Source organism: Trichomycterus rosablanca, chromosome 7 (assembly GCF_030014385.1).
Source record: "Trichomycterus rosablanca isolate fTriRos1 chromosome 7, fTriRos1.hap1, whole genome shotgun sequence".
In the NCBI taxonomy this organism is placed as follows: Eukaryota; Metazoa; Chordata; class Actinopteri; order Siluriformes; family Trichomycteridae; genus Trichomycterus; species Trichomycterus rosablanca.
This window is the reverse complement of record NC_085994.1, coordinates 2,627,487-2,649,142: the sequence shown is the minus strand read 5'-3', so window position 1 is coordinate 2,649,142 and position 21,656 is coordinate 2,627,487. Positions and strand designations below refer to the sequence as shown.

The 21,656-nt window shown below is 42.2% G+C and overlaps 1 protein-coding gene across 1 annotated transcript; it reads right to left on the bottom strand.

Annotated features, from left to right (window-relative positions):
* Positions 1 to 852: 852 nt before the first annotated feature.
* zgc:153738 (uncharacterized protein LOC558115 homolog) lies at positions 853 to 21,053 on the bottom strand. Its single transcript, XM_062998849.1, has 19 exons — positions 20,906 to 21,053; positions 19,266 to 19,593; positions 17,994 to 18,113; positions 17,733 to 17,924; positions 15,504 to 15,575; positions 15,110 to 15,315; positions 13,830 to 13,914; positions 13,238 to 13,345; positions 12,903 to 12,978; positions 11,059 to 11,165; positions 9,563 to 9,649; positions 8,434 to 8,495; positions 7,688 to 7,770; positions 6,772 to 6,879; positions 5,190 to 5,389; positions 3,816 to 3,902; positions 3,541 to 3,718; positions 2,281 to 2,519; positions 853 to 1,313 (listed from the first exon to the last, which is right to left on the bottom strand). The coding sequence occupies exons 1-19, from the start codon at positions 20,914 to 20,916 to the stop codon at positions 1,194 to 1,196; spliced, it is 2,469 nt and encodes an 822-aa protein (XP_062854919.1). The 5' UTR covers positions 20,917 to 21,053; the 3' UTR covers positions 853 to 1,193.
* Between the last annotated feature and the right edge of the window lie 603 nt (positions 21,054 to 21,656).

The following is a 21,656-nucleotide window of genomic DNA, read 5'->3' as shown; positions in this document are numbered from 1 at the left end:
AAACGAGGCTGTGAAATCCCCCTCTGATTATTTGACCTTGAACCTGGACAGTGGAGAACGCTGTGTCTTCAAAACTGTGCTGACCACGAGCTTACTGGACGTCCTGTTCCAAAATCATGGGGACCCCTTCTGGGAGGGATTTTCATGAGATTTTGGACTGTCTGGTGGAATTTGTGACCAGTAAATCAAACTACAGAATTTGAGGTAGCACGGTCATGCCAGAAAAAAAAAACTGTTGAGGGAAGCGATCAGTAGGTTGCTGGTTCAAACCCCACGTCCGCCAAGCTGTCACTGTTGGGCTACTGAGCAAGGCCCTCACCCCTCAGTATTGGGTCACAACTGTATCATTTTGGATAAAAGTGTAGGCTAAGGCACCCAGGATATTCCGCTAGCACACCAGTGCCAAGATTTATTGGCCGTGCCTGCAGCAGACCCTAATTGGCCACCGTGTCTGCTAGGGTGGGATGACCAGACTATGTGGGTGGATAGATAGATAGATAGATAGATAGATAGATAGATAGATAGATAGATAGATAGATAGATAGATAGATAGATAGATTGATAAACAGATATATAGATAGGTAGAGAGACAGACAGACTACACAGACAGACAGATAGATTAGATAGACACAGACAGATAGACAGATAGATAGACAGATAGATAGATAGATAGATATACACAGACAGATAGACAGATAGATAGATAGATACAGACAGATAGACAGACAGATAGATAGACAGATAGACAGACAGACAGACAGACAGACTGATAATATGAAGCTGTCTCCTTTTGTGACTGTAACAGAATCCACTAATCTGGGAAAACTGAATAATGTGACCATTCAGTCAAAATAACATTTGTGAGGAACTTTTATTTGCACTCGTCGCTGCAAAACCAAATAAAACGAACACACTTCTAGGCAGAGAATCCGAACATTTAGAGTGACCAGGACTTTACAGAGTAATAATGTGATTATTATTATTCCCAGATCAGTGCAGGAGACCTAAAATGTACCCACTGTGTTCATCTGATAGCTCCAGGGTGTCTGTGTAATAAATATCGACATAAATCTAGAATCCCTCCCGAGAGGAACGACCTCGCACCTCCGGATGATGCACAGCCAAAACAATCACATTTATTTTTGACCACCGAGCACCGAGGAATGTGATGCGTCTCCGTCCGAGTGTCCGAGTTACTTCTTTCCTTTCTTCTTTTTGTCTTTGGCTTCTTTCGTCGGGACCTCGGACTCTCCGTCCATCCCTAATGCAGCTCTCGCCCTCTTCTTACCCAGAGGGGTCTTAGAATACCAGCTCTGCAGAAACACGAATCAACCAAACACAGTAAAGATCAAAGGCATTGATTTAATAAAGTGTGTGTGGATTTTAATATTCGAACCTTCTAAACACATTCGGCCAGAGACGCAAACTGGTTGCCTTTATTCAGGATTGTAGCAAATCAGGACTAGTTTTAATTGCTATCTGTGAAAAAGTAATCACCGCCTTTTTTCCCTCTTGTTCTCCCCCCAGTTTCCTCCCCTAATTTAGTCGTATCCAATTACCCTGATTGCGTTACGCTTCACCTCTACCGATACAACCCTCCACTGCTCACTGAGGAGCTTCGCAACTGACACACGCCCCCTCCGACACGTGTGCAGTACCGACTGCCTCTTTTCACCTGCACGAGGCGAGTCCATATGCCGATCAGCCTTGTGTAAAGAGAGCCACACCCTGATCAGCATTATTCCTTGTCTCTGTGCAGACGCCATCAATCAGCCAGCAGAGGTCGTAATTGCACCGGTATGAGGAATTTTGGTCCGGCTTACCCACCCTGTAAATAACAGCCAATCGTTGTTCATGTGGCCTCCCAGCCCAGCCGGATGGCAGAGCTGAGATTCGATACAGGGTATTCGAAATCCCAGCTCTGGTGTGCTAGCGTATTTTACAGCTGCTCCACCTGAGCGACACGTAATCGCCTCTTTTGATTGTGTTTGTTATTACATATTTATTACACTGAATGTTTATTCGATTTTTTGAATTAAACATTATGTGTTTGCGTGGGTTTCCTCCGGGTGTTCCGGTTTCTACCCTGTGATGGACTGGCGACCTGGCCTTCCCTAAACTGTTCCTGCAAAGATGGACGCACATAGTTACCTTTACATAATTGATTTATTACACCTGTTGGCAACCGAAACTCATGAATTCAATAATTAGAAGGAGCGTCCCAATACTTTTGTTTCTAATGCATCTACACTGTACAGATAAATCTGGAATCCTGTTTACTTTAAGATTCTCCTCTTCATCCTGGAACACCGGCTCGATCCTGGCGAGATGCGAGACGAACTCGGCCGCGATCAGAGGCTGTTTCAGAAGCAGTTGAACCCGCCGCTCGGTCAGGATCCCCCTCACCACGCGCACCATGTGACCCTGCGTGTACCCGTCTGTGATCTTAGCCAGGGAGCTGAGGTCCAAAGCGCTGGAGACGTCGCCGTCGTTACGCCTGATCAGCTCCTTCCACATCACTACGGGAACACACACGGCAACCATGATACATCATCATACTAAATAAATGTAAATAAACCATCAATACTGTCTGTGTTTATTATTTTAAGCTCTGCGCTTGGTGGTACAGCCAGCAGAAAGCATTTCTGCATTTTTTCCCATGAATCATATACAACCCCAAATCGGAAAATGTTGGGACACTATGGAAAATGCAAATAAAATAAAAACAGTTTCTTACATTGACTTTGACTTTTATTTGATGTCAGACAGGATGAACCTGAGATACTTCATTTCATTTATTAATAAACATCCATTCCTGCATTTCAGACCTGCAACACATTCCAAAACACTTGGGACGGGGGCAATTTAGGGCTCGTAATAAGGTAAAAAAAACTAAATAATGATGTGATTCTAAACAGGTGATTGTAATCATCTCGTCTCTGATGAGTAAAGATGATCAGAGGATCCAGTTTGAAATGATTGAAATGTTTAAAAACAATGAAGCTCAAAGAAAGATGGGAAGGGATTTGCATGTTCTCCCTCTACAGTGCAGAACATCATTAAACCATTCAAGGAATCAGGAGGAATTTCAGTGTGTAAAGGTCGAGGGTGCAAGATTAACCCAAACGCTCGTGATCTTCCATCCCTCAGACGGCGCCGCATCAAGAACCTCCACTCAACACTAGCTGATATAACCACATGGGTAAGGGATTACTTAAGTGGTAAATGCTTTACTGTCCCAACTGTTTTTGGAATGTGTTGCAGGCCTGAAATGCAGGAATGGATGTTTATTAATAAATGAAATGAAATTGAGCAGATAAAACATGAAATATCTCAGGTTATTTTATTTGCATTTTTCATACTGTCCCAACTTTTTCTGATTTGGGGTTGTACAAAAGCTGAATCCCGGACATTTTTGGTGATCTAGAAATCCGGGCCGGACGCACTTTTACGTCCAAAAAAGAGAACGTACGGTTAAAGCTGTGGTAAAAGAAGCACAAGTCGCTCATCATGTGACAGCCTGGTGTTTGGATGCCGTACCGTATCTGGAGGCGTAGTCTGGACGAGGTATGAGGACGATCTTGGTGTAAATCTTGCTCAGTGCTTTCAGGTCGGCGCTCAGTGGATTGTCCGTCGTTCCCACGATTAGAACTCGATCTTCACTTTTAATAGATTTAAGGATTTTGGGCAAATCTTTTTTCAGCCGCTTCGGATCTAACTGTGGAGGAGACGTTTGGAACGTTTACTTCTGAAATCATTTCTATCTCTATATATATTTATTGTGGAAAATATTTTTAGATGTAGCTAGCGGTCACCTCTTTTTCCTCTTTCGGTACTTTCTTGTAGAACATTTTTTCGGCATCTCCGATCCACACCACGGAGGGCTGCAGCAATCTGGCAACCTGCACAAAACACAGAACAGCAGCTCCAAAAGCCATGTCAACTATTTGCAGATCCTTTTAAGATAAGATGATGGACAGGACAGGACAGGACAGGACAGGACAGGACAGGACAGGACAGGACAGGACAAGATAAGATAAGATTATCCTTTATTAGTCCCACAGTGGGGAAATTCGCAGTGTTGCAGCAGCAAAGGGATAGCAGGGCACTCAGTACAAAAAATAGACAGTTAAATGTATAACAATATAGACAAATATCAATAAGAAAAGTCAAACTCTGGAAAAAATATTTACAAATAATTGCACATGTTAAAAATGAAGAATGTTGCACATTGTTATGTATGGTTTAGAGTGTGTGTGTACGTGATCTGTCTGGAGCAGTGCTGGTTGTAATCTAACAGCAGCAGGAAGGAAGGACCTGTGATGCCGCTCCTTCACACATTTGGGGTAAAGCAGCCTGTCGCTGAAGGAGCTGCCCAGTGCTGCCAGAGTCTCATGCATGGGGTGGGAGTCGTTCTCCAGCATGGATGCCAGCTTGGCTAACATCCTCCTGTCTCCCACCGCCTGCACTGGGTCTAAGGGGCTCCCCAGGACAGAGCCGGCCCTCTTAATGAGTTTGTCTAGTCTCTTCCTGTCTGCCGTAGAGATGCTGCTGCCCCAGCATACCACTCCATAAAAGATGGCTGATGCCACCACTGTGTCAAAGAAAGTCCTCAGGAGTGGCCCCCACACTCCAAATGACCGCAGTCTCCTAAGTAGGTAGAGTCTGCTCTGACCTTTATTATAAAGTGCAGTAGTGTTAACTGACCAGTCCAGTTTGTTGTTGAAGTGAACACCCAGGTACTATCCACTCTCTCAATGTCCATTCCCTGGATGTTCACTGGTCACTGGTGGCAGGGGGTGTCTGCACCTACGGAAATCCACCACCAGCTCTTTGGTCTTCCCACGTTTATCTGGAGGTGGTTCTGCAGACACCAGTCCATAAAGTCCTCTGAATTTAATTTGACCTGAATTTCATATACTGCACTAATGATCCGCACAATTTCAACAAGAGACTGAGCTGGACTGCAGGCAGGCCAGTCTAGCACCTACACTCTCTTACTTAGACTTGCAGAATGAGACTTGGTTTTGACTTGCTAAAACAAGTGGGGACGTCCCCAAAAAAGACTTTGCCTAGATGCTCCTCAACATTAAGTACGCCCAGGATGAGTACTGATAAGTACAAGATAAGCTTGAGTACTGATGTTTATAGGGAAGGCATTACTTGCACATGCTGTTGGACGGCTTTACCTTAAACACCATGTGCAGCATCATCTGGAGGCCGCTCTTGCCTGGATATTTCCCAGCCAGGTTTAAAGGAGACAGATCAAACAAGTTTGCTCCCGTTTCCTGACAGATCGCGTGAACCAGCATCTTCTTCCCTACGCCTGAGGGTCCCACCAGCAGGATGGCCTTCACCAGAGGGGTCTTCTCATGGAGCACCTGGGAACCTCCAAAAACACAAGGAACAGTAAGAAATCTTTAGGAGCTTTGGAATAGACTACCTGTTGGGTAATTTAAAATCAATTACTTGTAAAGATTTGATAACATTACAAGCAGTGAGAGGAGACTAGTATTCAAATGTTTCTTTTTCTTTCCCATTCTTTCAGTGCATGAATATTCTTTCCCTCATATTTTACTCTAATTTTTGTCTGTTGTTCTGTGTCTGTTGTCTGTTGTTGTTGTTGATATACAGGTATATCAATAACAATCTTTCTATCTGTTTACATGTACACACATACTGTATTTGAATATAATCTAAAATAAGTATTTATAAGCATAAACACAGATATTACAAAAACTAAACTGGATTTGGAAAAGGACACCACATATTACAACTTACAGAGTTTCTTACATTTACTTTGACATTTATTTGATGTCAGACAGGATGAACCTGAGATATTTCATCTTTAATCTGCTCAACTTCATTTCATTTATTAATAAACATCCATTCCTGCATTTCAGGCCTGCAACACATTCCAAAAAGAGTTTGCTTAAGTAATCCCTCACCCATATGGTTATATAAGCTAGTGTTGAGTGGAGGTTCTTGATGCAGCGCCGTCTAAGGGACGGGCGTTCGGGTTAATCTTGCACTCTCTGCATTTACGTACTAAAATTCCTCCTGTTTCCTTGAATGATTTAATGATATTCTGCACTGTAGAGGGAGAACATGCAAATTTGTGGACATTTGTGGACAAACTGGATCCTCTGATCATCTTTACTCATCAGAGACTCTCAGCCTTTCCTGGATGCTGCTTTTGTACCAAACCATGATCACAATCACCTGTTTAGAATCACATCATTATTTAGTGTTTAACCTCGTTACTAGCCCTAAATTCCCCCCGTCCCAACTGTTTTTGGAATGTGTCGCAGGCCTGAAATGCAGGAACGGATGTTTATTAATAAATGAAATGAAGTTGAGCAGATAAAACATGAAATATCTCAGGTTCATCCTGTCTGACATCAAATAAAAGTCAAAGTAAATGTAAGAAACTCTGTGTTTTATTTTATTATTTACATTTTCTTTCTGTCCCAACTTTTTCTGATTTGGGGTTGTACTTATTATTATTATTAATATTATTGTTATTATTTTTAATTGAGCTTGTTCTAAAGCTTCCTGCTTTAGAAGCATGAGTATTAATAAGGAGCCCCTTCCCCCTCCAAATGTTGGGCTCAGACAGTATTATTGGGCAGTTCATCACAAAAGTGTCCAGTGGGGTTAATTTAAAGGGAATCAGGAGTCCAAAACATTCCATGTAAATGTAAAGTGAACATATTCACTAAACACAAACATGTTTATTTTTAACTGTATATATTTCACAGAATTTCTTACCCAGTGGTAAAACAGCGTACAGAGCCAGAACCTGGCGTACATCTGATAATGAGGGCATGGGCTCGATGTCTGTCTGCCGCAAAGTAGTTCCGAGGTAGCTGTAATCACCTAAAACCATCACAGAGCTCCGTTCATCAATCAGGCATCACTCACTTAACATTTACATTTAAAACACAGTGAATATACACTGATAAGGTATAACATTAAAACCACCTCTTTGTTTCTACACTCACTGTCCATTTTATCAGCTTCACTTACTATATAGAAGCACTTTGTAGTTCTACAATTACTGACTGTAGTCCATCTGTTTCTCTGCATGCTTTGTTAGCCCCCTTTCACCCTGTTCGTCAATAGTCAGAGCAGGTATTATTTAGGTGGTGGTCCTGGGAGAGTTCTGACCATTGAAGACCAGCATGAAAGAAACAGATGGACTACAGTCAGTAATTGTAGAACTACAAGGTGCTTTTATATGGTAAGTGGAGCTGATAAAATGGACAGTGAGTGTAGAAACAAGGAGGTGGTTTTAATGTTATGGCTGATCAGTGTACAGTAATGTGAAAAAGTAACAGACTTGTAACAGACTTGTTCTGTTATTACATAATATCACACTGAATGATTTCAGATCACTAAACAAAACATGATTTTACACTAATCTAACCTGAAGAAAAAATTATTTTGTAAACTATTTACAGCGGATATAAAAATCCACACACCCTTGTTACAGTGGCTGGTTTTTGTGATCAAAACAAAATCAGACCCAGATGAATCATTTATTTATTTATTAGAACTATAACGTCATGTTTTACAAACTTTGGTTACATTCATGACAGGAACGACAGAAGAAATTTTAATTATCAGTCAAATCGGAGAGGAAGTTGAACACAATGACACACGTGGTCTGAAATGATGTTCTTACCGAGATAATCCTGTAGTTTAACGTCGTCTGCTGGTTTTAACAGTCCCTTCTCCACCAGCTCCTCATACAGAGTCTCAACACTCCTGATCAGAAAAAATACATTTTGTGTCTGTGTGAAAACCTGTTGATCTCTCTACATCCTACACCCCCGAGAAGAGGGCGTGTCTAAACTCTTAGATTCCTTAAAATGCTCCTACTGAGGCGCCTTAATTCTGAGTGATGATCTGACTGAATAACGAGGGAGCGTCCGACACTTAATAAGCGCTGAGGGCAATCCCAGCATTCAGTGCGGCACGACTTTTCTCACAAAAAATGACAAACATGTCGGACGAATGAAAAGTGAAGCAACCAACAGAGTTCTTTTCACATGTTCATAAATTCTCGTTGATGTTTAATCTGTATAAAGGTGTAATTATACGAGTGTCGTTTATTTGTAAATTCAGGAGACGTTAGCGTTAGCTGGCGTGCTAGCGGGTTGTGCCTCCTCAGCCTGTTGGTTTGAAATGCCTGAGGCTAACTGTGTTAGCTTAGTAAGGTGTAATCACTGTAATCTCTGTATAAGTAGAGCATCTAAATAATCTGATTACGAGTTCCATGTGTTATTAGAACCCTCTCTACTGAGGCAGCTGGTCAGGTAGACATTAGGCAGCAAGGCAGCTCACTAGATTTTCAGACACACCCCTACAATACATACAAAGCTTTACCAAAACATGACTCAAAAGAAAGACACGGATTGTAACGATCACCTATCGGCTGTGAGGTCTTTGTCTTTCTTTTTCTTCTTTGCACTCTTGGATGTTTTCTTTTTCTGTGAAGATACAAAAATAAAAGTTATTCATTTGGAAAACCACAATTATTTCCTCTTCTGGAACACGATTAGCTTAACTGCTAATATGATTGCTAACATAAAAATACAAAGCACATATTAGCAGTCCGATCTGTTACTCGACACAAGACCAACAATCAAAGTTATTCCACAACTTTATTACAGCTCGCACACTTCCAGTACAGCGTTCTCTCATAATAAACCTCCCCTCAGTCGTCCGCGCAGGGTCAAAGAAAAAAAAGCTTTTTTTTTTTGTACTAAGGTGCTGGATAACATTTACTTTAACAATTTACTCAAGTTAGTCAACCAGTGAACAAGTATATAAACATCAGAGTTTACTTTTTTTCAGTATAGCGTTCTCTCATGATATTGTCTCCTATTACTCATGGCATTCCCCAAGGCTCTGTTCTGAGGCCTCTTTTATTTATTATCTACCTCCACGTAAAAAGGAGTAAGGTAGGTTGTGCCAAGACTGGGAGACCTGCAAGGAGGACAGAAGCTCAAGAGTCCAAGTTCCAGTACTTTTGCTTTATTTGCACACACAAGAAATATTTACACACGCGGTGAAGGTTAAAAACCCCAGCTGGTTGACCTAGTAACCCCATCGGCTTCAACCCTTACCCACTAGGACCTGGCGGCCAATCCTACAACAGGAGAAATTAAACACAAACTAACACAACACTCCATCCAATTGGTCAGATCCTTAGAAAATACAATATTAAATTCCATTGTTATGCGGATGACACCCAGCTTTACCTGTCCACCTCACCTGATGATATTCTTCCTCCTCTCTCTCTCTCTCTCTCTCTGACTGTTTGACTAAACTACGAGCCTGGTTTTCACACAATTTTCTCAAACGAAACGCTGACAAAACAGAAATTCTCCTCACTGATACTTAATCGACTCTCAATCTGGTCCCACTGTGGTTTAACAGATGTAATATAAATCCTCCACAAGGGGGCGTTCTTGTACAAGTTCATTTTGTGTTTATGTGCTTTTATTTCATTGTTTTTTGGTTCTAAAGTAATCATGACTTTAATTCAGCAGACCTTTCCTGAAGCCTTGCCTTTGCCACCTTTATCTCCATCCATCGCCAACTTCCAGTTAGCGAGTTCCTGCCTCATCAGCTCGTCCACCTGCACAGACAGCATAAAGGCAACGACGTCTATAAAAAACAACCAGCTCAGAGATTTAGAAAGTCAAGCAGAAAATGAAAGCATTTTTGTATTTTTTATTACAACCCTGAATCAGAAAAAGTTGGGACAATATGGAAAGTGCTAATAAAATAAAAACACAGAGTTTCTTACATTTACTTTGACATTTATTTGATGTCAGACAGGATGAAGCTGAGATATTTCATCTTTTATCTGCTCAACTTCATTTAATTTATTAATAAACATCCATTCCTGCATTTTAGACCTGCAACACATTCCAAAAAAAGTTGGGATGGGGGCAATTTAGGGCTAGTAATGAGGTGAAAAAACTAAATAATTATGTGATTTTAAACAGGTGATTGTGATCATGGTTTGGTACAAAAGCAGCATCCAGGAAAGGCCGATTACTGTATTTCTCCCTCTACAGTGCAGAATATCATTAAACCACTTAAGGAATCAGGAGGAATTTCAGTGTGTAAAGGTCGAGGGTGCAAGATTAATCTGAACGCTCGCGATCTTCCATCCCTCAGACGGCGTCGCAACAAGAACCTCCACTCAACACTAGCTGATATAACCACATGGGTGAGGGATTCGTTTATCAAACCTTTATCAAGCTCTACAATACAGAGTTACTGCACAAATCATACTTAACACTTTACTGTGCAAAAAAGAAGCCTCGTGTTAAACATGTCCAGAAGCGGCGTCGACTTCTCTGGGCTCGGAGGCATCTAGGATGGACCATTACACAGTGATATGACGCATGTGCAGTCCACCGACCCCTTCTTATTCGCCCGTACTTCGGTGGATTCACGCTCGAGGCCGGTCTTGCGTATGAGTCACACACTGATCTCCTCGTTTCTTCAATTTCTCCAAAGGCACTTCGGGCTACCAACCATGGTCCTTACGCAGCGGCGAAGACCCAGCCCCCTTTTTAGGCCGATGTTTTCCATCTTGTGGAATCTTGTGTAATGAGTAACTACCGTTTCTGTCACGAATGTAACCAAAGTGTAAAACATGATGTTAAAATCCTAATAAATAAATATCGCAGCAAAGAGCAGCTCTGCTCAAACCTGTTTAAACACCTGTACTGACCTACACTGATCAGCCATAACATAAAACCACCTCCTTGTTTCTACACTCACTGTCCATTTTATCAGCTCCACTTACCATATAGAAGCTCTTTGTAGTTCTACAATTACTGACTGTAGTCCATCTGTTTCTCTGCATGCTTTGTTACCCCCTTTCATGCTGTTCTTCAATGGTCAGGACCCCCACAGAGCAGGTATTATTTAGGTGGTGGATCATTCTCAGCACTGCAGTGACACTGAGAGCCGCTAACCTTGCGCTGTGATATTAATAAAGCAGTAGGAAGTCAGTGATCCACCAATCACCTGCAGTCGTATTTCTGCCTCGATCTCCTTCCTCTTCTCCTCTTTGATGAGTTCTGTTTCATGTCTTTGGTTGAAGTTCTTGGACTCGTCTCGATTCTGCCAGACGTCTGTGAATGAGACAGAGCCCACGGTGGATTAAACGTTTCATTTTACTGTCTACATTGTGATACTTAGACTGTGTGTACATGTTCTCTATGGTAAAACACAGGCAGGTAAATGAGCTGCTCACATTGCCAATGGTTTTTAATCGTCTTTAAGCCTCGTTTGCTTACAGGTTCATGAATTTCACCCAATCCTTATACAACTTAAAGTCATTTCTGAGAACATACAAGTCACCAAGTATGTTCTCAGGTGGCTTGGTGGGTAGCACTGTCACCTCAAAGCCAAAAGGCCCTGGGTTCGATTCCCAGGTGGAACAGTCTGGCATATTTTCCCTGTCTGTGTAGGGGTTTCCTCCTGGTGCTCCGATTTCCTTTCACAGTCCAAAAACATGCAGTCAGGTTAATTGAAACTACTAAAATTGCCCCTAGGTACACAGATCAGCCATAACATTAAAACCACCTCCTTGTTTCTACACTCACTTTCCATTTTTATCAGCTCCACTTACCATATAGAAGCACTTTGTAGTTCTACAATTACTGACTGTAGTCCATCTGTTTCTCTACATACTTTGTTACCCCCTTTCACCCTGTTCTTCAATGCTCAGGACCCCCACAGGACCACCACATAGCAGGTATTATTTAGGTGGTGGATCATTCTCAGCACTGCAGTGACACTGACATGGTGGTGGTGTGTTAGTGTGTGTTGTGCTGGTATGAGTGGATTAGACACAGCAGCGCTGCTGGAGTTTTTAAACACCTCACTGTCACTGCTGGACTGAGAATAGTCCACCAACCAAATATATCCAGCCGACAGCGCCCCGTGGGCAGCGTCCTGTTACCACTGATGAAGGTCTAGAAGATGACCGACTCAAACAGCAGCAGTAGATGAGCGATCGTCTCTGACTTTACATCTACAAGGTGGACCGACTAGGTAGGAGTGTCTAATAGAGTGGACAGTGAGTGGACACAGTATTTAAAAACTCCAGCAGCGCTGCTGTGTCTGATCCACTCATACCAGCACAACACACACTAACACACCAGCACCATGTCAGTGTCACTGCAGTGCTGAGAATCATCCACCACCTAAATAATACCTGCTCTGTAGTGGTCCTGTGGGGGTCCTGACCATTGAAGAACAGCATGAAAGGGGGGTAACAAAGCATGTAGAGAAATAGATGGACTACAGTCAGTAATTGTAGAACTACAAAGTGCTTCTATATGGTAAGTGGAGCTGATAAAATGGACAGTGAGTGTAGAAACAAGGAGGTGGTTTTAATGTTATGGCTGATCAGTGTATGAGTGTTCTGCCAAGTGAATCACACACACCGCGACCCTGATGAAGCAGTCGTAATGAATAAGAGTATTTATTCCTAAAATAATTGTTGTTGTTGTGTGTGTGTGTGTGTGTGTGTGTCTGTGTGTAACAACGATTCACCTGGACCATTCATGGACAAAACACACACACACACATTCACCTAAACGGCAATTCAGTGTCTCCAATTAACCTGACTGCATGTTTTTGGACTGTGGGAGGAAACCGGAGCTCCCGGAGGAAACCCACACAGACACGGGGAGAACATGCAAACTCCACACAGAAGGGAGCCGGACCGCCCCGCCTGGGAATCAAACCCAGGACCTTCTGGCTTTGCGAAACAAGAAACTATAAATAGTGAATTAGGACTGTTGTGGACATGCAGGCATCATTATGACATGAAATGCTTCCATTCTTTCATTTAAACTTGCCTGTAAATGTTTTGTGGTCGTTCTGAAGCTCTGATAGAAACGCAGACGGCAGCAGCTTTAATCCGGGTTCTTCTTCCTGGAAGAAAACCAGTAACCGTTAGTTAGAAACCACTAACTATGCTAAACAAATGAAAGGTTATTGCCCCCTTCTGACTGTCTCTGTTATTGCATGTTTCCTTTCACCTAATAACCAGTTGCATCACATCTAGCAGCAAAAAGTGCAAATAAATGCAAACAAATCCTCTGTACTGGTGTGTTAACTAGAGATCTCGATTCTTCAGCCTGTACGTGGAACAGAAATCTGGATTATGCACCAGAGATTAAGATGTGCTCACCTCCTCTCCTTCCTTCCCTTTTTCCTTCCCTTTTTTACTTGGTTCTTCTTTTCCTTTTGGCTTTTTGTTGGCTTCCTCCTCTTCTTGAGCCGCCAACTCTTTCATCATCTGCAGTCAGACGCACAGATTACAGATTCACCTGAAGCAAAACACGCTTTTAACCGAGAGCTGATCAACAATACCGTAGAAAATAATTATGAATTCACTCACTCACTATCTTAACCGCTTATCCAATCAGGGTTGTGAGGGGGTGCTGGAGCCTATCCCAGGTTTTCAATGGGCGCAAGGCACACAGTAACACCCTGGACACACTCATACACACACCCATTCACCTACAGGGCAATTTAGTGTCTTTAATTAACCTGACTGCATGTTTTTAGACTGTGGGAGGAAACCGGAGGAAACACACGCAGACACACGGTGAGAACATGCAAACTCCACACAGAAAGGACCCGGACCGCCCCGCCTGGGGATAGAAACCCAGGACCTTCTCGCTGCGAGGTGTCCCACTTAGCCACCGTGCCACACAATAATTATTCATTATTTATAGAAATCAGGCATGCCCAGCTTTTATATCTCTGGGTGATTCTACCTGCTCTGGTGTTTTCTCAGCAAATATGAGGGCAGAACCACCGTCTTCCTCATCGGGATAGTCAGGAAAGGAACCAGTTGCATCACTGTACAAAAAGACGACACACAAAAACCAAGAGTACTGAACACAGATAATACGAGTTCACAGACTCATGCCCTGTATTTTTTTTACTTTGAACCAGAGATGGGGACTCGAGTCCGAGTCGCACATAAGTCGCACACACAGCGACTTCAAACTCGACTCAGACTCGCAATAAATGACTTGTGGACTTAACCCGCAGTGCACGCAATGGGTAAATGTTCTAGCCAGCTTCCGGCGTAGTGATGAAGCGGCGCTCCGTACTCCCTCCTTTAAATATGAATCTCACTTAAAATGGTGGAATACCCTACGTAGTGCACTTCACAGTAACAACTAATGTGAATGGAACGCTCCTACAGAATCGGCGCTAATAATTGTAAGAACCGCTTTCTGAACCAATCAGAGCTTCTGATTGTAATTGTTAGTAAGAAATGCTGTTATTTGCATTTATTCAGTTTGCGTCACACAGATGACGTGGTAATGAAACGCTCGATCGGCTTTCTAACCACTTCCTGTTTTACTTCACGACCGGGAAAAGTTTGGAGGTTTTTAATTATAAGCACATTTACAAAATAACGGATTCTGTTCCTAATGGGACGCACGCTTATAAATGTAATAGCATCTGGAAGAACAGAAGCTAAGGTAAGCAGCGGTTATGATGTTTTTGCTGTGTTTGGGATTTTGGCCGCTGTGCCGTAAAGGAAAACAAAACGTATCAGTTGAAGCTTTTAACTGGAACCTTCTTGTTACAGAAATTACATTCATTTACACAATGAGGAGGAAAGTAAAGGCACGAAGTAAAACGGCTAAATACACTCGCTAATCTGTTGTTGTTTTTATCTGAACGTACAGATTATTAGTTTATTTCTACGCTACATTTCCAATATATGTTTTGTGTTTATTATATTGACTCGGACTCTAGTTTAAAGACTCGTGACTCGACTCGGACTCGTATTTTGTGACTTGTGAACATCTCTGATCTGAACCAATCACCATCACAATAATTATCTGGTCTTATATCTGCACTTCTATAAAGTGAACCTGCTCCAGCATACAGGGCAATAATGTGATCATTGCACTACACTAATGTGATCAATACATTTTACAATGTGATTAGTGTGATACCTTTGAAAAACAATGCAAACATTGTCGATTTATTTATTAAACTATTACATTTTGTACTTTTTTTATATTACACTCACTGGCACTCGATGAACCACTGTCTGATCTGATCCTTCATGGTTTCCTTCATATCAGGACCCTCCATTTCTCTCAGGCTCTTTGTGATGGAGATCTGAGCGTTTTGGTATTCCTCCTTGTGTTCCTCTTGTCTGACCCTCCTCAGGGCTTTACCGGCTCTGGTGAGCTCCGTGGCAGCTGAAGGCTGGGTGAGGCTGGGTTCCATGACCTTCAGAGGGCACAGAGACAGTGGAGAGAAGTAATGCTCATTACACAAGGGCGTGGCTCCATCTGTTGGTCATTTTTATGTTAGAATTTCTGAAATGATTTTAACTTTTTTTGACACCATTACATTAACATACAGTATATGTACAACTATGTCACATGCAAGTGTCTCAGGTGATGTGTTAAACCCACCATGCCCAGAAAAATCATTTCCTCCTCACGTTCCCGCTTTGTTTTCTTCCTCTGATTAAAACCTTTCCAGACCTGTAGAGATGGTGACAAAAGCAGTTTATCTTCACTCCTTATTTATGCAGGTCTGTGGATTCACTCATAGTTTGTGTTCAAATACTGTATTTATTCATTTATTCTGTTTTAGTCTGTTTTACCATCATTTTATCCTATTCAGGGTTCAGTGGGTGCAATTCACTGGGAGAAATGCAGGAAACTCTCTGGCGTGGTCGCGAATATATCGCAGGGCAAACACGCATACACACATTCACACACTCATACCTAGGGGTTACTAACAGAGTTGCGACCTCACGTCCTTTAGCTTTCCACAAAATTCTTTGGTGTGTCTGTTGGAATTTGTGCCCATTTGTTGGGAAAAGTGCAATTCACTGAGCGAAAAGCAGGACAAACCCAGGAGTGGTCGCAAGTCCATCACAGGGCAAACATGCATACACACATTCACACACACACATACCTAGGGGGACTTTAGTTTCTCCAATTTACCTCATTTACATGTTGCTGTACTGTAACCCACAGAGACACGGGGAGAACATGCAAACTCCACACAGAAAGGACCTGGACTGCTCGACCTGGGAAATGAACCCAGGTGGATGATTCTCAGCACTGCAGTGACACTGACATGGTGGTGGTGTGTTAGTGTGTGTTGTGCTGGTATGAGTGGATCAGACACAGCAGCGCTGCTGGAGTTTTTAAATACTTTGTTCACTCACTGTCCACTCTATTAGACACTCCTACCTAGTTCATCCACCTTGTAGATGTAAAGTCAGAGACGATCGCTCATCTATTGCTGCTGTTTGAGTCGGTCATCTTCTAGACCTTCATCGGTGGTCACAGGACGCTGCCCACGGGGCGCTGTCGGCTGGATATTTTTGGTGTTTAAAAACTCCACTCATACCAGCACAACACACACTAACACACCACCACCATGTCAGTGTCACTGCAGTGCTGAGAATGATCCACCACCTAAATAATACCTGCTCTGTGGTGGTCCTGTTGGGGTACTGACCATTGAAGAACAGCATGAAAGGGGGTAACAAAGCATGTAGAGAAACAGATAAAGTACAGTCAGTAATTGTAGAACTACAAAGAGCTTCTATATGGTAAGTGGAGCTGATAAAATGGACAGTGAGTGTAGAAACAAGGAGGTGGTTTTAATGTTATGGCTGATCAGTGTATATTATACTTATTATATCCTTCTCATATACTTGTAGGACATCCCATTACAAAACCAGGGGGCTAACAGAGTTCTTTCCACACGATTCTGGGGTGTGTCTGTTGGAATTTGTGCTCATTTGTAGGGAAAATCATTTGTAAAGCCATGCGCTGATGTTGGAGGAGACGGCCTGGTTCACAAACATTCCACTTCCACTGGAGTTCCTCCACACCAAACACTTTTTAGACCATGTCTTCATGGACCTGGCTTTGTGCATATGGGAACAGTCATGCTAGAACAGGAAAGGACCTTCCCCAAACTGAGGACAGTGGGGATCCCATTCTTACTCATAGCCAGGTCCCTATATGATATGCTGTGATATTTGGTATGGAGGCTTGAGCTCAACCCTATTACACACGTTTGGGATGCATTAGGACTTTAGTTGCCATCCAAGCCCTTTGAATTAATGGTGAGTGGGACAGTGGTAGCTCGGCGGATTAGGTACTGGACTAGTGATCACGAGGTTGCCGGTTCAAGTCCCACCATCGCCAAGTTGCCACTGTTGGGCCCCTGAGCAAGGCCCTTAACCCTTAATTGGATAAAAGCATCTTCTAAATGCCGCAAATGTAATGTAATAGGGCAGTCGAGCCTAGTGGTTAAAGTACTGGACTAGTAATCAGAAGGTTGACGGTTCAAGCCCCACCTCTGCCAGGTTGTCACTGTTGGGCCCTTGAGCAAGGCCCTTAACCCCTAATTGCTTACATTGTATACTGTCACAACTGTAAGTCGCTTTGGATAAAAGCATCCGCTAAATGCTGAAAATGTAAATGTAAATGTAAATGTGAGTGGGCACAAATTCCCACAAAATCCTGTGTGATGCCTTTCCTGATAAAATGAGGCTGTTATAACTGCAAAAGGAGGGGCAGTTTCATATTAGAGTCCATGGTTTTGTAATAGAATGACCAACCGGGTCTTTGTCAGGTGTCCACATACTTTTGGCCACATGGTGTAGACCATACCTTCTGAATTCGAATTGCAGCCTCGTTAGCCGTAATCGCGTCGGGGTCCTTTTCCTTGTGCCTCCGTTGCCTCTCTTCGTCCTTCTGGATCTCCTGCATGAACTTCGCCCTCAAGCGACCCTGCCGCGCCCGCTCAGACACCTGAATCGTTTTAACGGCCTCCTCCAGGCTCAAGGTGCGCACCCCAGTGGCCTAAGGGAGAAATTACAGCTTAAAAACAAGAGGTTTGATTTATAAAATCCTAAATGAACTGATACACACTTTTGGTTTGTCTCTGATTCCCATCTGGCTGAGCACATTTTCCAGCATTTGTCTTCGCTCCTCCAGGACTTTGCTCTTCTCGCTGATGAAATACCGTGGGATGGGTATCTCCAGGTCCTCCTGCAATGACAAAATGTGGGTGGGCACCATCAGTTAGGGGGTGATATGGTAAAAAAGCAATCTGTAACAACACTGCTATGAATAACGTTTACATAGATATACATCATGGCAGTCTTGAAGTCTCAATAATTTGAACATGCATAAGGGCCCTTGCTTAAGGGTCCAAAAGTGGCAACTTGGTGGTAGTGGGGCCTAAACCTGTGACCCTCGGATTGCTCTGAAATCCAGTACTGTAACTGCTGAGCTACCACTGGTCACTAATTACTACACTGAACACATTTACATCAATTACATTTTAGTGGACGCCTTTATCCAAAGCAACTTACACATGTGACTGAATAAAATGCAAGCAATTGAGGGTTAAGGGCCTTAATCAGGGGCCCAACAGTGGCAACTGATCACTATTTAGTACCCTGAATACATTTACATTAATGGCATTTTATGGCACTTTACCCAAAGCGACTTACACCTGAGACTGAATACAATGCAAGCAGTTGTGGGCCAACAGTGGCAACCTCACAGTGGTGGGGCTTGAACTTGCGACCTTATGATTGCTAGTCCAGGACATTTACATTTTCGGCATTTAGCAGATGCCTTTATCCAAAGCGACTTTCAGTAGTGTGACAGTATACAATCTGAGCAATTGAGGGTTAAGGGCCTTGCTCAAGGGCCCAGCAGCAGCAACCTGGCAGTGGTGGGGCTTGAACCAGCAACCTTTTGATTACTAGTCCAGTACCTTAACCACTAGGCTACAACTGCCCAGGACCATATCGCTGAGCAACCACTGTCAATAATAAGCAAACTTAAAATTGTGACCAAATACAATCCAAGCAATGAGAGTTAAGGGCCTTGCTTAGGGGTCCAACAGTGGCAACTTGGTAGTAGTAGGAATGGAACCTGCAACCTTCTGATTGCTAATCCAGTACCTTATTACTGAGCTACCACTGCCCACAATAAGCAACTTACAATTGTGACCAAATACAACCAAAAGAATGAGGGTTAAGGGCCTTGCTCAGAGGTACAAAAGTGGCAACTTGGTAGTAGTAGTGGGAACTGAACCTGCAACCTTCTGATATTTCTAATATATCACAGTATTTCAGTGATTCTAAAATTAAATATGAGCTTTGAGAACCAAAAACCCCGCATACGTACGGGGGTCATTTTTAAATCCTGGATGACGTCGTCCATGTAATGGTACTCGGAGAAATCCTTCTCCACCATCTCGTTTTTGAGCTCAAGGACTCGTCCCATCACGCCGTCCAGCACGCTCCGGATCAGCCTTCTCTTCTGCGGGTGAACGATCTGATCGTACGCCTCTTCCAGCTTCCTGAAGATCTGGACGTAGCGCACGTAGAGGTTGGTGAGACGCTGGAAGAACACCATGCGGTCTTTCTCCGGGCGCGGGGGTGCTGAGGGAAGCTCCTGGCCTAAAAGGTCATCCAGTTCCTCCTGAGCTTCAGTCCAGAGTGTGTTATAGGTACTGCAAAACACACATACTTATTTTAGATGGATGGATGGATAGGTAGATAGATTAATCCTGAGTAGATCTAACACTGTTCCAAGGTAGCTTGATCTGTAAAAAGCTGTTTCATTAATATTTCCAAATGAATAAACTATTACTATTAGAATTTGTATTATTTTAAATTGCGACATAATGGTGCAGCGGTAAAACACCGACAAGTTCAAAACTATTTCTGTACAATTTTGAAAACAGAATGTAAGACAGGTGGACAAGGTTGAAGCATCATGTACAATGTAAAATCACAAACGATTGTAACGATTGTAACAAACGATTGTAATTTATGTTGGCACCAAACACACAGGACACAGAACTGAACATTTTCTCCACTAGTTCATATAAGAAAACTGTAGTTACTCATTACACAAGATTCATCAGTTCACAAGTTTAATATCAAAGTCATGGACAATTTAGTGTCTCCAATTAACCTGACAGCACGTCTTTGTACTGTGGGAGGAAACAGAAAGGTCCTGGACCACACCACCTTGGGACCGAACCCAGGACCTTCTTACTGTGAGGCGACAGTGCTACCCACCGAGCCACTGTGTTCACAAGGCTGTAAAAGTGATGTGATGTTGGTGCCAGCATATTCATAACTTACATACAAGGTTGTTTGGTATATTTGTTCTTGTTTACAAACACAGGGCGGCACGAAGGCTAAGTGGGTAGCACCGTCACCTCACAGCAAGAAGGTCTCCAGGCGGGGCGGTCCAGGTCCTTTCTGTGTGGAGTTTGCATGTTCTCCCTGTGTCTGCGTGGGTTTCCTCCGGGTGCTCCGGTTTCCTCCCACAGTCCAAAGGTATGCAAGTGAGGTGAATTGGGAATACAAAATTGTCCATGAGTGTGTTTGATAACCTTGTGAACTGATGAATCTTGTGTGATGAGTAACTACCGTTCCTGTCATGAATGTAACCAAAGTGTAAAACATGACGTTAAAATCCTAATAAACAAACTTACAAATACATTCATTTACATTTAATAAACTATTTGTTGATTTATTTAATACAATGTACTAAAATAGGTTTAAATATTGGCACTTTTACAACTAAAATGTACTTTTAATTCGTTCTTGACAGATAGATTGTAGAACATTGAAGGTCACAAAATAAATAATAAATATCAATGTGAAGCAGCCTGGAACTAATGTTTTAATCATTTTTACTATATGCCACTGCAGAACAAGTATTTAATACAATATACTAATACAATATTTAATGCATATAAAATATTATAATATATATTAAATATAAAAATAAATAAACATAGTACTAACCTGTGAGACATGGCGCAGACTGGTTAAAACTGGTTCATGCACAGGTGTGTCATTAAAACTGGTCCATTAAAACTAAAACATGTAAAAGTTTATGTATTTAAATTTAGTTTTGGTTTTTATTTTATTTTAAATACAAACACACAATAAGCGCCCTGAAAACTTCCACTCAACCAGGAGTCAACTTTGTATCCATGTCAACGGTGCACTCGGACCACGCATGCGCAGTCTGAAACAGCTCAGCTGTCAGTTTTAAACGCATGCGCAGATCGAGCTGTTATTCGCTATGTAATAAAATATCGTACATTTGACGATTTTCCCACAAATACACCCACATTTAAACTTTTAATGGTGGACTTCATCCTACTTTAAGCACTTTTACATTAATAAATAGTATTTAGATAAGTAAAAACAAATGAATGAAGTGTTTGAATACAGACCAAGCCAGTAGTATTTTTGTTGACGTACTCCTGTCCTGGTTTGTTAGACATTAGTTTTATAATTCATCTATTTATATTTTCTTGAATACCCTAGGTTGGTAATTTAATCATTTTTATTAATTTGCGTTATTAAAAAAATAGCAACAATAGCTACATACAAAATACCTACAAAAGTAGTCTAACTTTTGCTAGTAGGCTAACTGTTTAACTACAGCTAACCATTTACTCTTATTAGATATTATTCTTTTATATATTGAATATAAATTCTAGCCAGTGGGTTGAAGTTGTGGTAAATTTTGGATTGTTCATTCATT

Coding starts and splice junctions, on each gene's coding strand:
- zgc:153738 (XM_062998849.1), bottom strand. Junction 15,576..17,732: donor CTGCAATTCGAATTCAGAAG/GTATGGTCTACA, acceptor CCATCTCTACAG/GTCTGGAAAGGTTTTAATCA. Junction 5,390..6,771: donor GTACGCTGTTTTACCACTGG/GTAAGAAATTCT, acceptor GTGTTTTTGGAG/GTTCCCAGGTGCTCCATGAG.